Source organism: Colossoma macropomum, unplaced genomic scaffold (genome assembly GCF_904425465.1).
Source record: "Colossoma macropomum unplaced genomic scaffold, Colossoma_macropomum, whole genome shotgun sequence".
Classification (NCBI taxonomy): Eukaryota; Metazoa; Chordata; class Actinopteri; order Characiformes; family Serrasalmidae; genus Colossoma; species Colossoma macropomum.
This window is the reverse complement of record NW_023494804.1, coordinates 30,058,097-30,071,623: the sequence shown is the minus strand read 5'-3', so window position 1 is coordinate 30,071,623 and position 13,527 is coordinate 30,058,097. Positions and strand designations below refer to the sequence as shown.

The 13,527-nt window shown below is 39.6% G+C and overlaps 1 protein-coding gene across 1 annotated transcript in view; it reads left to right on the top strand.

Annotated features, from left to right (window-relative positions):
• Window positions 1–7,710, top strand: part of nbeaa (neurobeachin a) — a 199,846-nt gene extending 192,136 nt beyond the window's left edge. Inside the window, exons 54-56 of the mRNA XM_036594648.1 lie at window positions 1,209–1,405; window positions 1,516–1,667; window positions 5,776–7,710. Coding sequence (XP_036450541.1) covers window positions 1,209–1,405; window positions 1,516–1,667; window positions 5,776–5,866 — 440 coding nt within the window. The 3' untranslated portion in view covers window positions 5,867–7,710. The remainder of the gene's footprint in view (window positions 1–1,208; window positions 1,406–1,515; window positions 1,668–5,775) is intronic.
• Window positions 7,711–13,527: the final 5,817 nt, after the last annotated feature.

Sequence of the window (13,527 nt, the reverse complement as noted above, 5' to 3'; positions counted from 1 at the left end):
GCCTGCTCAGTTCATCAGATAGTTTTCTTAATCTCAGGACTTTTGTCTTTTTTGGTTGTTTTGTAGTAATAATGTTTGCATTATTAAGTGGTTTTTATTTTATTATTCTTTTTATGTGGTTTCTTAACACTCCCACAACCCAACTCCCAACCTTTTCATTTATTGATGTTTTTTTTTTTACATTTTGCTTGTTGGTCGGTCACTCATTCATGTTTTGCAGGCTGAAGATTCTCCACATGGGGGTGCTTTTAGCTCTAAAACAGCTTTTGGTGCTGTGCATCAGTGACGCTGTGTACTTACACCGATCAGGCATAACTTTACGACCACCTCCTTGTTTCTACGCTCATTGTCCATTTTATCAGCTCCACTTACTATATAGGTGAACTTTGTAGTTCTACAGTTACAGACTGTAGTCCATCTGTTTCTCTGATACTTTGTTTACCCCCCTTTTACCCTGTTCTTCAGTGGTCAGGACCCCCATGGACCCTCACAGAGCAGGTACTATTTGGGTGGTGGATCATTCTCAGCACTGCAGTAACACTGACGTGGTGGTGGTGTGTTAGTGTGTGTTGTGCTGGTCTGAGTGGATCAGACACAGCAGTGCTGCTGGAGTTTTTAAACACCTCAGTGTCACTGCTGGACTGAGAATAGTCCACCAACCAAAAACATCCAGCCAACAGCGTCCTGTGACCACTGATGAAGGACTGGAGGATGACCAACACAAAATGTGATGAGCTATGATGAGCTATTGTCTCTGACTTTACATCTACAAGGACTGACAAGGTAGGAGTGTCTAATAGAGTGGACAGTGAGTGGACACAGTGTTTAAAGACTCCAGCAGCACTGCTATGTCTGATCCACTCAGACCAGCACAACACACACTAACACACCACCACCACGTCAGTGTTACTGGAGTGCTGAGAATGATCCACCACCCAAATAGTACCTGCTCTGTGAGGGTCCATGGGGGTCCTGACCACTGAAGAACAGGGTAAAAGGGGGGTAAACAAAGTATCAGAGAAACAGATGGACTACAGTCTGTAACTGTAGAACTACAAAGGGCACCTATATAGTAAGTGGAGCTGATAAAATGGACAATGAGCGTAGAAACAAGGAGGTGGTCGTAATGTTATGCCTGATCTGTGTTTTTGGGAAGCACGCTGAGCTGCATTGTGCTGATGTGTTTATTTGTGTTGTAAATATAATAGAGGGTCCATGTTTGGTGCACACCATCACGGGGGACCTGCTGAGGGCTCTGGAGGGGCCGGAGAACTGCGTGCGACCGCGGCTCATCTCAGTGTCCAGTGAGGGTCACTGCATCATCTACTATGAGAGGGGGCGCTTCTGCAACTTTAGCATCAACGGCAAACTGCTGGCTCAGATGGAAGTCAACGACTCCACCCGAGTAAGATCAAGCACTCAAACACACTGCAAAGCAATCGATAAACACTACCACTCGCACACACTGACATCTTCACTGGGAAACTGACAGACAAGCAACTCTGTGTCTCTCAGGCTATCCTGCTGAGCAGCGATGGGCAGAACCTGGTGACAGGAGGCGATAACGGCGTGGTGGAGGTGTGGCAAGCCTGCGACTTCAAACAGCTCTACATCTACCCAGGCTGTGACGCAGGCATCAGAGCCATGGACCTGTCTCATGACCAGAGGTGAGAAAAACCACAATGCTTCAGATGATCAAATCCTTTACAGATGATCAAGAATAAAGTTTACCTTATTAGTTTAAATTTGCATAGTATGGAGGACAGGTTGGTCAAAATGAAAAATAAATAAAGTTAAAAATAAATTACTTAGTAAATTAATATATGAACTAGAATTACAAAGAATGATGATAAATCTAAAAATAAACATACATAAAAATTAATATATTAATAAATAAAACCTTACATATGTCTGCATTTACTTACGTTTATTTATTAATTTCCCCTTCCCAACCCCCCTGGTGGTCAGAACTTTGGAGGAGGTGGAAGTTATTTATCGGCAGGTTTGTCTGTCCGTGACACTGCAGCCCTTTATGGAGTGAAAGAACAGTTGAATCAGCTCTTCTCCTCCTGGTCTCGATTGTTATGCCTGAACGTGAAAAACACGCCCTCTCATTATCATATGAACGAAGAAATACAGAAATAAATAAATGAATTTATGAAAAAAAATAAATAGGTGAATACATGAATCAATAAATACAGCGAACAGTTGTTAAAAATAAAGATATGGGGGAAAAAGTATAAAAATGGCAAATAATAAAAAAAAAAATACAGAAATAAATTGTGAAATATATAACTGCAGAAAAAGGAAATGTGTATAATTACAGTCAAAATAAGCAATATATACTTTAGTTATTTTTATTTATTGATTTATTTACTGAGCCATTTATTTTTTGATTTTTATTTATTTTTCACTTTGGCAAATCTGGTCCTCCATAGCATATTACCAATACGTTATAATATTATAGCTTGTTATGCTGTCGGTTTAGATGTTGATCAGAAAAAGTTTAAAACATTATAAGACTTTTATTTTACATTATTTGTTGTTACTACATACTATCACTCTGTAAATGCAACATTATCACATTTTGTGGAATTATTACTTTACTGTTTAGTACTAATAACTATTACTTATTGCTGCATCCTTTAAAAACAACTGTGATACCACAGTGGGGTCCAAAAGTCTGAGACCAGTGAAAATGCTTCTATTTTGCATTATTTTCTAATTTAATGCATTTTTTTCCATTACAAATTATATTATCAGTTCAACAATCTGAGTGAAAAGTAGAATCACTGAAATATTTACATGAATTTCATCATTTCTTAATGCACTAACAGTGACAAAAGCCTCAGGTGACTAGATGAGATTCGTCTGAACGTGAGCTTCAATGGGAGGAATAGGAATCTGACCCTTTTGAAAGGCCTGAACACGGTCAATTCATAAATTTGCTTCAGTTTGAATGGTGACCGACACACAGTGCAGAATCTTGAATTTTTCTACTTCGTTTTACTTGTTAACTTTTCTGTCTTGATTTTCTCAAAAATTTTAAACATTCTGTTGTTTATTTCCAAGATTAAATGAAAACAATATCAGATTTTCAATGTGGCCTTAGACTTTTGGACTCCACTATGATGCACAAACTATGATATACAATAATGACAGTGATGATCGTTGCGAAATGTAGTATGTAAATATTCTTCTAGTTTCAAAATGTATCACCCCTCAGTTAATACAGTACATACAGTGAACCTAAACTTCAAAAACAGCCACTTTTTATGTCAGAAACAAACACACAAAGTGGTGGCAGAGCTTCCAGGATCCAGGGCCCATATTACAGAAAATCCTTAAGTCTGAGATCATATCTTATCTGCTTTGTTGTCATGGTAACTTCAGTTAAGACTGAATTTAGGACAGAAGCCAGTTCAGAACAACAGTTCTTAAGTCTATAATCTCATCTTATTTACAGATAAGAAAACGGTTTTACAGAAACATCCTACGTCGCCAAAATATCCTTAATATTGTCTTAACTTTAAGATAAACCCCAGAGCGTCTCAACTTCTGTTTAACCGTCTGTTTCTATTGTTTTATGCAGTGATGGGCAGCATAATGAGCATGATAAGTAGCATAATGACGCTACATTTATCTACACTGAAAACAGAGCTTTGACTTGAGTTTTTTTTCTAACAGTGTTTAAAACCCCAGACGCTGCAGACTCGATCTCCACCGCCCCTCTGATCACCTTCGTGTGTTAATGTTGATGATGAAATATTACAGTGATGGTGGTGAATAATGAGGAGACGGAGCTGAACGTGTGTCTGTTTATTAGGAGGAGTAACGTTAGCGCGCTCGGCTAAAGCGTTTGGGAAATGGAGACAAACTGGAGACCGTGCCGCTCTGATAAACAGCAGGGGGAGCTCTCACAGTATTCTGAACTCTCAGTTTATCGCGCTTTAGTTTTATTTGACCTTTTTTTACATCAGTAACGGTAGCTAATGTTAGCTGTCTGGCTAACTAACTTGATTACATGTTTACGTTTCAGCTGTGCGCGTATGGTCGGTTGCTAGGTAACAGACACGACAGTTGACTGCCGATGTCAATTGAGAAAGTTACGATTTCCTAACTCGAGATAAGAAAAGATGCTGTAAGATAAGATTCTTAAGTTAAGGTCAGATTTGCTTCTGTAATACGAATTTGTGAAAAATCTTATCTTGACCTGTCAGATCTTAAATTAAGACAAAAGGATAGGAAGTTTCTGTAATACGGCCCCTGGTATCCATAAGGAGTGACCTTAGTTTATTTTTGTGATATCCCTGAAAGTTTACATCCAAATTTTGTCTAGTTTGTTCTGTACGTTTCAGCCTGAACTTACACAGAAAAAGATCATGTAAAAATACATTTTGACTGTTTATGCACACAATATAGGACCAGCCTGCATAACTGATTGGTCAGTTGGTTGTTTGATTAATTAGTTAATTTAATTGAATACATAAATTAATGCCAGGCGTTCACGTCACCTTGCCTCAGAGTAACAAACTGGACCACTTTCACGCGGCCACTGACGCTAAGAGAGCAGAGATGTCTCATAAAGACAGCATTTGTGTGGGAGCAAATTTCTGAATGATGAAAAAAATGCCCAGTGCAAAATCTGCAGTATCAGGTTGGTACGACCTGGAGGCACAACAAGTTTGACGAATCATCTCGGAGGAAGTGTACATGCTTTAGGCAGGACACATCAGCACCATGCAAGTGCAGCATGAATCTGACTCAGCTCCGTCACGTGTCCCTGCTTTAGGAAGGAAGATCAGCTTTTTTTTCTCCTTTGCTTTTCTAATTAATCAGTTTCACAGCTGGTTTGGTTGACAGCACAAACAGGAGATTTAGTGTGACACAATCACAGTCACAGTTCTGACTGCTGTATCAGAAGAGAGTCTCCTCCAGACACTGTTAGTACAACACAGGAGCTGCAGGGCAGCAAGATCTAGTAGTGGGCTGGAATTCTTCCTCAGGTGTGAGTTTCATCATAGACAGTGCAAACCGGATGACTGAGCCACGAGTGATTCAGTCACGGATACAGTAGCCCTCAGTCAGCTCCCGCTGTCTGGTCCGTTGTCTGTCCACTGCGTCTGAAGTAGTCCACTTTGTTTCTGAGGCAGTGGACATAAAGGAATGGCCAGACTTCTGGGGTTAGACCGTAGCCTTTCTGTCAGCTCGAACCAGTCTGGACTTTCTCCACTGACTCTCATTAACAAGGCATTTCCGCTCCGAATGTCTGCTCACCGGATGTTTACCGCACCATTCGGAGTAAACTGTAGACTGCTGTGTGAGAAAATCCCATGAGATCAGCTGTAAAAGTACAAATACAGAAATACTCAAAACAGCCCAGCTGGCACCAACAATCACGCCACGATCAACATCACCGAGATCACATTCTTTCCCCATTCTGATGGTTGATGTGAACTTTACTTGGAGCTGCTGGTCCATATCTGCATGATTTTATACACCGCACTGCTGCCACACATTTGGTCTGAATAGAACGGAGCGTCCGACCGAGCGAAAAGATGAACATAAGACTTATCTCTGTTGTAAACTCAATAAAAAATACAATAAAACATTTCTAAAAAGTAGTTGAGTAGGTGTACAGCTGTTCCTAATAAAGTGCTCACTGTAGAACATGGTAGTCATGAACCACCAGAACCATCTTTTTAAGATTTTTTTTTCTTTTTAAATGTTTGCAAAGTAGGATGTGATTGACTCTGTTCTCATTCTCTGTTTCAGAACTCTAATCACTGGAATGGCATCGGGGAGCATCGTGGCATTCAACATCGATTTCAACCGCTGGCACTACGAGCACCAGAACAGATACTAAGAGAGGACCAGAGATACAAGAGAGTGAGGGATGAGAAGGCCTAGTCGGCAGCCTGCTGGCCACATTTCAGCTGGGAGATTTCCTACCGATCGGTGCTCTGCTAGTCCATCGAGAGGTTTGCGGAAACGCAGAGCGTGTCGAAGTTCTGGAATAGAACCGAGCGTCAGACCGAGCGAAAAGATGAAACATAAGAACTTATCTCTGTCGTAACCTAGATCCTTAGGATTGTTTCTTTCCCCCTCCCACATATGATGATAGGTCGCCTGAAGTCCTCTTGTTTGCAAACTGTGAACACAACGTAAACATGACCACAGAATCCACGAGCACCACCATAGACTGAAGAGAGCGAGTCTCATACCGCAGTTACTCCTTTCAGACGAACCGCCAAACAGTACAAAACAAAGAATGCTTTTACTATCGTTTTAGTTCGTGGGGTAGGGGGCCTGGGCTCAACGTAGTCTTTGTATATATGAAATTTGTCCTCACTGCAGCCAGGCAGGTCCTCACTATGAGGGAGAGCTTACGTTCCCGTATTCCCCACCGCCCGTATGGATGGTCCCATCACCTTTAACTTAATGACCTGCTGTATGTACTATAATGTGTATTATCAATGACATGACGACGCATACGACGACGACGGCGATGCGAGATGAGAGCAGCCAGCAAACGTGGAGGTAACATCCCATCAGAAAACGAGCGGCGTTTTCCTCTTTGTATATTTGGTAACCGTTTTGTCATATATGTACATAATGTGACGGCTAGGACAGACAGGCATGTACGAGGGACTTCAAAGAGTAAAGAACTAAAAAGAAAAAAAAAAAGAAGAAAGAAAAGAAAAAGTAACCCTCTCTCACTCACACATATTTGCTGATTATTTATGATTATGAAAAAAAAATAATGTTGAAGTCTTTTGTAATGGCACTTTGCACCAATAACATGCCGTAATTTATTAGTGTATCGATTTTATTTTTCGATCGACAGACACATTTAGGCCCATTTCCCCGCCCCCCATTGTATGAGTTGTGCATCAATGTTTCTTGTATTTGATCAATATTAAAATCATGTGTGATGATTATGTTGTACAACCACAACCACAGTAAGCAATATCATAACTTTGTAGCCGGGAGAGAAATATAAATCATATAGCTTTTTGAGGAGGGGAAGCTTGGTTTATACGAGTATTAAGCTGTTTAGAGTACATTATACACTTAAATATGAAGCGGTTTCTTTTTTTCCTCCCCCTCATCCTCCTAAAATAATAAAAAAAAAATATTTTTGAATCTACAGTATGATACTACAATCCAATGTATCCTTGTTTTCTTGCAAAGATGTAAATGACGAGTCACAGTTAAGAAAAAAAAGTGAATAATAAATTATGCAAAGAATTTGTTGATTTTTGCCTGGTCATTGGCCATGGATGTGCATATTTGACTGAGACAGAGGTGCAATCTGTCTGTGATTAGGTGAGTGGTTAGTACTGTACATTTGATTTAATTTGTACATTTGCAAAATATTTTTGTTCTTTCATTTTGCGTGGTGGATTTGATCATTTGCATATGTTTAATTTATTCCTTTGTGTATTGTTTGTAGAGAGGAGAGGTACAGTTATTGGTGAAAAAGTCAAAGAAGGACATTATATTTAGAGTAAAAAATCTTAACCGATGAACTTGGGCCCCCATCTGCTGTTTCATGCATTTGCTGCAACTTGAATAAGCCAGAAAACTCACAGGAGGTGTCTCTTCAAATGTTTAAATATTAATTCATGCCAATATATAAAGATCAATAACTGTAAAATAAAATTGTTTCCTTTTTGTCGTATTTACAATAAAACCAACCAAAACATCCCTTTCAGGCGTCTGTTTCTTTTGTGGTTTATATCAAGAACTCAAATTCAGCCGCTCATGACACATAGAACAAGCTAGACCTCGCACTTCGTTCATACACAGAAAGATTACACCGATCAGGCATAACATTCTGACCACCTCCTTGTTTCTACACTCACTGTCCATTTTATCAGCTCCACTTACTATATAGGTGCACTTTGTAGTTCTACAGTTACAGACTGTAGTCCATCTGTTTCTCTGCATACTTTGTTAGCCCCCTTTTACCCTGTTCTTCAGTGGTCAGGACCCCCATGGACCCTCACAGAGCAGGTACTATTTGTGTGGTGGGTCATTCTCAGCACTGCAGTAACACTGACGTGGTGGTGGTGTGTTAGTGTGCGTTGCGCTGGTCTGAGTGGATCAGACACAGCAGTGCTGCTGGAGTTTTTAAACACTGTGTCCACTCACTGTCCACTCTATTAGACACTCCTACCTTGTCTGTCCACCTTGTAGATGTAAAGTCAGAGACGATAGCTCATCTGCTGCTGCACAGTTTGTGTTGGTCATCCTCCAGTCCTTCATCCGTGGTCACAGGACGCTGCTGAATTCAGTAAGGTCCAGTTAGAGAAAATATCCTCAAGCGAAGGTCCAGAACATCATAATGTCTAACTTGCATCATGATTCAGTGCCATAGACTGTTTACTGAAGTAGCCTAGTAGGTATATCAACATCTTATACAGTCAACAACTGAATATCAAATCAAATAAAGTACAGTTCAGTCATATTTCAACAATATTTATCATCAGTTTTCTCTTTTTAGATCACGTCATGTGAAATAACTTCCCTCTGACTCACTTTCTTCTCTGACTGCTGTGTCTCGCCTCGTCCCTCCCCCGTGTGTGCCTCACTCACTCAAGTCTTGTTGCTCGTCGTAATGCACAGATCTGACTGGCTGAGTAGCGTCACGTGTGATATTTACAATGCATGCGATTGGTCTGTGAGTCTCCCGGACCACTAAAGCTACCATAAAGGCTAGAAAAGTTACACCGACTAAAACAGGACCACCCCGTCCAAATTAAATAATTCTCCATAGTTTATCACTTATAGGTCCAGATCTGCATAGGACAGCGTCTGGGTCCGGACCTGGACCGTGGTCCGCCTATTAGTGACCTCTGCTGTAGACCCTGAATCTTTGTAATTGGCGTGTTTGATGGAATTTTAAATCTGTATTTTATATTACTGTGGCACACATGAAGACACTGACGACTGAATGTTCGGGTCTTTGAGCACCACCATGTTTCATTTTTGTCTTAAAGGTATTTGAAGTACAGCTAAAGGTGAACTGTAAACCAATTAAAGAAAGTTAAATATTTTGTATATCATTTTAAATCCCAAGAAACAACTAAAAATGCAGCATGTCATGGAATCAGAATGTGCCACATAATTAGGTTGCAGAAGAGGAGCAACACTTCTTATTGGTTCCTAATAAGAGCGAGCAGACGATGACCAGTGACTATTTCATATTGGATCTTTAAAACAAAATTATGACTAATAACAAAAATATTAAAACCTTTGTTTACTAGAAGTAGTAGCATATGGAAAAAGGAGTGCGTTTACACACACTTAATAATCCAATCCTCATCAGATTTTTGAGTTTATCCGATTATTCAAATGGTCATGTAAACACCATACTCCGAGCTACAAATCCGATTAAGAAATCTGACAGAGGCTGGATTTTAGCTCAGTAATCAGATTTCACAGTGCATTTAAACTCAGATTTCTCAGTCTGTGCATGCGCGAGATCAGACAGTAGTACCGGAAATAAGAGCAGCGTTGCCACAAAACGTAGCAAAACACTGTTGGAGCGATGCTGAAACCAAACATGAAATAAAAGATTTGAATATTCTTCATCTTCTAGATGATGCAAGTTCATATTTTCAGGTAAAGTGGGTGACCATGCCTTTTTCTTTTCATGCCTTTTTGAGCTTAATGAAGCTGATGTCCACTTGTTTTTCTCCAGCTCCTTGTTCGAATTTTCCCGTTCCACCTTAAATGGCACAGCATTTAGTAGCGTTTTCATAACGATTCATGTGCCAGAATGTAACTGCTGCACCATTTAAGGTGGAATGGGACAATTCGAACAAGAAGCTGACGAATGTCAGAAAATGTTACCAGCATTAAAAGAAAAATTTGGTAATTTTGAGAGCTTACATCAGCTTATAAGCGCGGTAAGCAGTAACATTAAGCTGAGTCTGTACTGAATTAGCCTGAAAGCAGGTGAGTTTGTAGAGCTTTTAAAATGAAGCTATAAGCAGAAGGGAAAGATCTGTCATGTTTCAGTGAGTATCAGATGAAGAACAGAGAACTGCACTGTAACCTAACAGGAAAACTTGTTTCTATTGTTCTGACTTTTTCATACACCCTCATTCTGTACACAGGAATACACAACCACACTGGCAAAGCGTGCTGATTTGTGCTGTTTTTTAAGGAGGCTGCCAGGCTACTGACGTCAGTTCAGTGCACAGTAGCATTAGATTACCTGAAGCAATATTTCGACTCCTTAACAACCTCATAATCCAGAGGATCCAGTGGTATTCAAGAGAAAAAGTGTTCACGGAACAAAATTTCTCACAGAGAAATTCCTTTTAGATCCAGAGTTCATAATATGGGCATAAGAGCAGAGCCGGTTTACGAGCAGCCTGGCCTCTTCCTATTTACCCAGTTTATCAAGAACATGACCGCAAAACGCCAGAAGGCGCCTGCGAGCGAGTCCTCAATGAATGGGGGTGAATGGACCTAAACGGCTACAAACGAAAAGTTGATATTGTTTCTAATCACTGAACCAGAACTTTCCTTTAATTTTAGAGAGTAGAAGGATGTATTTCACTAAAAAAGCAAAGAAAACTCACCTGTATGTTTCCTTTTTTTCTACAGCAAACTGGTTTTGGGCAGCAGGACATTAACATTACTACTACTGAGTGCTGATTGGTTGGCAAACAGAGCAGCTCACTGGCTGTTCGCGCTCATTGATGTCATTAGCATACATTTTAAGCTCCTTAATCTGAGTTCAAAAGTTCTTAGAAATATAACAACAGTGTTAAAGTGTTTTATGCTGTTCTGTGTTCAGGAAATAAATGTATGTCTTTTACTTTAAAAATGTTTAAGCATTCGTAAACTGTGATTTTGCTCAAAGGCTCCAACTTAACCCATTCATTTTGGACTCGAGCTCGAGCGCCCTCTAGCGTTTGAGAAACCCAGCACACTTCACCACAGAGAAAGTTGAAAGGAGAACTACCACTCTGTAGTTACTTTCTCTTTCCTAGGTTTGCAACAGGTTCTTCCTTCTGGCTTGCGTAATTGTACTTTTCACATTCTCGACGACTTACTACAAGTGAATAATCACCAAAAGGTAAGGACCACAATTAAAATTCAAAGCTACTGACCAAATCAATACTACCAAGAATTGAAAAAGTATCATTCAACACCAAATTTCTCGTTTTAAAAACTAGGCTGCTGATTAGCAATCTAAATTTCACGTTATTGATATCAGTGGCTTTTTAAATAGTCCGCAGTGCCCTACAATGAGTAAACAGACCCATTTCCAACACTTCATATTAAAGCCACACTTACTTTTAGTTCGTAATTTAAAATAGTATAGCTCAGGAATGTGTACTGAGATCTAGGTATCAGTACTGACATTGAATTTAAACAAAATCCAGCCTTAATTACAACCTCTGAAACATTAACTGCAATCAAGAATCTATGCATATAAACTTAGCAGATGTCATCTTTACCTTGATGAGAGAAACACGAGCCAAGATGATGGTGGTTGTTGAAAGCTTTAGATTCTGCCTTCCATCTCTTTTCCATCTTCTAGGCTCTTGCATACAACGGCATTTTACACCTGGAAGGCAAGGCAAGTTTATTTATATAGCACATTTCAAACTCTGTCGTCATTCAAAGTGCTTTACAAATGAGAAAATGAGGAACGGTAATAAATGGGAAAGTATCGAAGTATTTTAAAAATAATCAGTCCTAATGTTCACGCTAATGTTGCTAACAATGATTAAAGCAAATTACACAATGCTTATTGGAGGCTAAAAGCTTTCATTGATTCTTAGCATGCATGTTTAAAATATTCCTTCACCCAACGAAGCATTTTAGATGCTCTTAAATCGGCCATACCTGAAAAACTCTTCTCAGCTTTGGAGCAATATTTAGCTTTGTACCAACTCTTATATATGACAAATTAAATGCACTAAACTGGGGATGCATCGATACCGTTATTTTTCAATCCGAGTACGAGTACATTTCTTTTAGTAATCACCGATACTGATTATGATACCATAATGAATTACATCAAAGGGTAGCTGGTGGTGTAAATGAGTGTAATAGGTAAATCATTCAATTCTAGCTGTTTTAAGTATATTAGCTGTCTATGCTGACTATATTAGTTACCTTGAATGGAGTATCATGACGGTGGAGACCACCAGGTGGTGTTCTGCACCAGAAAAACGCTCCTGTACAGCTGCTACAAACAGCTCTGTCTATAATTTCAAATATAGCTGTTTCATTTAAAATAACACGCTGCACACCCGAGTACTGAGCAAACTCGCTGAGCAGCTCAGCTGGGCACTGAAATATACACAGTAAGACAATAAAGTCTCTCGAAAGCCTATTTCACCACGACAGTTACCCAAAAAACAATCACGGTCTTAACGTGTATACATAACTAGGGCTGAATGATTAATTATTTTAATATCAAAATCGCAATTTTCAAATCACAAGAGCTGCATTTTTTTATTTTAGCCTACACTCTTAAATTTAGTTCCTCAATGTTCTTAAAAAAGATCCTTCTTTAGTAAAGACAGTCATTCTATACAGAACCATGAACACTCAGACCCATTTGCATGCATAAAAGGTTCTTTCCATGGTGAAATGGTTCTTCAGATTGGAGAATGTGTTGTATGTGGTTCTGTACAGCATCAAAAAGGGTTCTGGTATTGTTACTTTGTTGCTTGTTGATGTCAAGCTTATAACAATAGAAGAGCATTTTGGTCCTACAGAGAACCACATACAACACGTTCTCTATCAATCTGAAGAACCATTTCACCACACAGAGAACTTTTTATGCATGCAGATGGGTTGCTGAGTCCTTATGGTTCTACATAGAACCACTGTCTTTACTAAAGGACCCTTGAAGAACCATCTCTATTCAGTGTGTACATTCAGCAAAAACGTTGTTCTAAGTTTTAAGAGGGGAAACGGAACCTAATAAGAGTTTCTGAGCTGCCTGTAGGTGAGTTAGACCAATCAGAGGCAACCAAACCTCCATGTGTTGTGACATCACAACCACAGCTTACCGGCAGTTTGACACACTGTGTTCAGGGCGTCGAGCCTCAAGACAAAAAAGGTGGATGTTCTGGTCTTCATGGCCGAAATAAATCAGGCCTGAATCTCAATTTTTTTAAACAAATTGTGATTTAAATCGCAGTCGCAATATTAGTTGGAAAAATTGCAATTAGATATTTTCCATGAATCGTTCAGCCCTATACACAACTATCATATTCAGTAAAACAGAGTAAATTCAACATATACTTTAGAAACAACTGTCGACTTTTTTACCTCTGTGTCTCCACACATACTGGGAAAGCGGCTCTGACTGTGTGTTTAAAAACAGGCTAAAATCAAGTCAGAATGTTTAAAGTGACCGATGGCTTTGTGTCCGACCACCACGGAGTCAGCAACGTCACTGTGTGGACTCTCGTTCACAGCCATCTTGAGTCGTTATGCCATCAACTCAACTAGTTTGAGTACGAGTAAATGAGCTCTGAACTG